Source organism: Pygoscelis adeliae, unplaced genomic scaffold (assembly GCF_000699105.1).
Source record: "Pygoscelis adeliae isolate BGI_AS28 unplaced genomic scaffold, ASM69910v1 Scaffold343, whole genome shotgun sequence".
Lineage (NCBI taxonomy): Eukaryota > Metazoa > Chordata > Aves > Sphenisciformes > Spheniscidae > Pygoscelis > Pygoscelis adeliae.
The window spans coordinates 312,670-316,056 of NW_008824402.1; the positions used below are offsets into that span (position 1 = coordinate 312,670).

General features: G+C 60.6%; 1 protein-coding gene across 1 annotated transcript in view; it reads right to left on the reverse strand.

Annotated features, from left to right (window-relative positions):
- SYT2 (synaptotagmin II) overlaps window positions 1-1,842 on the reverse strand; it is a 5,287-nt gene extending 3,445 nt beyond the window's left edge. The window contains exons 1-2 of the mRNA XM_009320362.1: window positions 1,677-1,842; window positions 1,358-1,527 (exon numbers count right to left, since the gene is read on the reverse strand). Coding sequence (XP_009318637.1) covers window positions 1,358-1,527; window positions 1,677-1,842 — 336 coding nt within the window. The remainder of the gene's footprint in view (window positions 1-1,357; window positions 1,528-1,676) is intronic.
- Between the last annotated feature and the right edge of the window lie 1,545 nt (window positions 1,843-3,387).

Sequence of the window (3,387 nt, forward strand, 5' to 3'; positions counted from 1 at the left end):
CCGGGGGTTGCCCCGGGGTCTGCCTACACCCCCGCGGCTGCGGGGAAGCCGGGGAGCCCCTGGGCTGCTCAGTGCTGGTCCAGCCAAGACAGCGTGGGGGGCTGCCTCAGGGACACGGGGTCAGCTCTGGTCCCCCCACCTCCCCCCAGGTTTGGTGTTGGGGAGGGGGCAGTGCATGCAAGCAAGCTCCTGCAAAGGGTGCAGGGATACTCAACAACCCCCCAGCCCGTGCCTGGGGGAGCGCTGCAGCTGGTGCCAAGGGCTTAGCAGGGCCATTTTATTAACTTCGTAATAGAGATAGATACAACCTAATTCTCCTATGGCTAAGGCAAAGCCACCCCTCTCCACGCCTCTCCAAGCCATGGTCCATGGGTTGGGAGCCCCAGCTCATTATCACCTCTCTGACCTGTCCCCAGGTCCCCTGTCCCACCCTGGAAGCAGCCGATGGAGAAGGAGGCTCGTGGTAGCACCTACCGTGGAGGGCGTCCCGGGATGGAGAGGGAACACGCAGACAGGGCAGCAGGGAGGGAGGACCGTGAGAGCAGTGGGAGGGAAGAGAGCCACGTTACAGAAAGCATCAACAAAGGACCCACAGCGAGGTGGGGAATCGGGGTTTGTACGGCCCCGTCGAGCCCCAGGGGATGGCAGCCCTCGCCCTCCATCGGGGAATCCCACCCCACATCTCCCACCACCGTGGGGGCGTGCAGATGGGCAGGTATGATGGAGCATCTCCACTCAGCGCTCATCTCTCCAGCCCTGCCTGCATGCCCATGGTGCCCACATGGCTCTGAAGAGCAGGAACAGATGCCCAAAATCTCCCACCCCCTCCAAATGGGTCAGGGCCATTGAAATGGCCCTGGATGGCCCCAAGCCCGCTGGTACCAAAGCCTCCTTCCTGCTGGTCCCCCAAGATGAGGAGATGGCCCCAGCTCCACTCCCTGCACCAGCACCTGCCTCTTGAGTACTGGCTTTTTGGGGACCCCAAACCGGTGGGCGTTTTGGTCTGGTGGTCCTCCCCTCTCAGCTAAAGGCACAGCTCAATGAAATGAGGACAACTCAGAGGAAGGCAGGGAGACATAAGGGATTAAATTAACATTTCCTGGTTCAGGTGAAGCATTGGCAGGTCCAGGCCAGCTTGACCCTGGCCCCATCTGGGCCACCGGGCACTGGAGGAGGACAGTGCTGCTGTCTCAACTGCAGGCTCATGTCTGCGCTGTCCCATCCCAGGATCCTAGTGGCTCCATCCCCCTCTGCTGCCTGAGCTACGAGTGCCCCGACATGGATCGTAACTCAACTGGAAGGATCATCCTACAACACCAAGCGCAGGACAAGGCCAAGCAGTCCATAAGGACGTCACCTGGTTGCCCGACTTCATGTCCTTCATGTTCATGGCGTTCTTCATGCCTTTGCCCTTCTCCTTCTTGTTCTTCTTCTTCTTGCAGCAGCACTTCTTGCAGATGCAGAAGCAGCAGGTGAGGATGAGGAGTCCGGCTACCACCGCGATGGCAATGAGGGCCCAGGGTGGCACTGCGGGCAAAAGCCAGTATCATTGTCAGCCCTGCAGCGCCCTCCCAGCCCCAGCCACCCCACCACCCTGTCCCACATGCTGCACTGGAACCCGAGCGGTGGTGGGGTCATGAGGAAGGTGATACCTGGAAAAGGAAGCAGCTACTCACGGGGGATCTTGTTGAGCTCATTCATGAACTTGTCCCTCAGCTTGGTGAACATGTCCTCCTTGCCCTCGCCCGGCCCGGCGGCCTCAGTGGAGTTCTCCATCGTGGCCATGGGCATCGTGGTGGCCGTGGCCTCCGGGGCCATCATGGATGCTTGCTTGAACGTCATGGTGGGTCAGGGGCTCCCTGGAAACCAAACTCGCCCCGGTGGTCACCCAGGTCCCTGCTGCCCCCGCCCCTCCCCGTGCCCAGGCTGTGTCCCTGAGCAGCCGTCTGCACCGAGTACAACATCTGCATTGACAGCAGGGCCACAACAGGGCGCTTGATCTTCTGCTAGAGGAGCGTAGAGCCCAATGGTTATGAAGGACATGAGGATCCAGACACCTGGATTCCCTCACAAGCAATGGGAAGCCCAGTCGACCCCCATGTTTCCTGACCCTTGACATCTCCATAGCCACCAGGAGCATCACCCAGCATCACGTCAATGCTGGTGCCAGCTCGGAGCCTCCTGGGGACATTGAGGACGCTCCTGGGGAGATGTTCACCCGGTGAGGCCCCATGGGATGAGAGAAGGGGTGTTTGCATCCCCAGAAGAGATGAGCAAGGTTAGTTTGGACAAAGCCAGCCCCACTGCCTCCCCCTTTTCTCAGGCAGGGACCCATCAGGCACCTGCAGACCCAACACATGGCAGCAGCCAGACCTCTCTTTATGCAGGGACCCAGCGCTGGTGTGGGACCCTCAGGACTTGCTCCCAGCCCTGGGAGAGCTTCCAAGGATGGGAACAGGAGAGGAGCAGCACATTGCTCTTCCTCCAGCCCCAGGGAGCTTTTGCAGGGCACATTTTGAGGATGGATGCAAGCAGGGAAGAGCCGGCTCTACACAGCTGTGGTGGGCTCAGCGTGCACGTCAAAGGGTCAGCCCTTTCACCATGTCCTGGGTGGCTCAAGGCTCCTGGCTGCCTCCCAGTCCCACAGAGGCCAGCTCCCCCGGCCAGCCCCGCTCCCTGACAGGGCACGGGGAAGGTGCTCGGCTCACTGCCAGGGCTGCAGCACCCCCCACCCCAGCTCAGCAGGGCCTGAAGCACCCCCCAAGGACAGGGACACCCACTCCATGGTCTTGCAGATGTGGCATTTGGTCCTGCAAGCAGAGCTGGTACAAAGTGCCTCCACGACCCAGCTCTGAACCCAAAGTGCCTCCACGACCCAGCTCTGAACCCAAAGTGCCTCCATGACCCAGCTCTGGACCCAAAGTGCCTCCATGACCCAGCAGAAGGCAAGCTTGCAAAGGGAAGATCACAAGGCAAGAAGCCAAGGGAATTATCGGTGTCGGTGGGATTAAGGAAGATAAAAGGCTATTCAGTGGGGAAGCAAACAGCTGAGCGGGAGTGCAGCTAACCAAGGAAGGAGTTTCTGGGGGCACATGAGCTCTGGCATGGGAGGAACCCCCTTTCCTGTATCCCTTCTCCCCTCTCGGTGAAGCCTCCTCGCCCAGAGCATCACCCCCCAGCGCCTGCTGCTCCTCCATCCTTCCTGCAGCAGTGGAAAAAAAGAGTGTTCTCACCTCAAAAAGTCAGCCAGAGACCTGGGGGTTTCCGGCCCCGAAGCGGCTCTGCCGTACCGTCTCCAGCTGCCTCTCGGGTGAATTGTGCACTGAGTTGCCCAGCGCTCAGCTCCGCACCCGCACACCTTCCTCCTCTGCCACTGGGGAGGGGGGG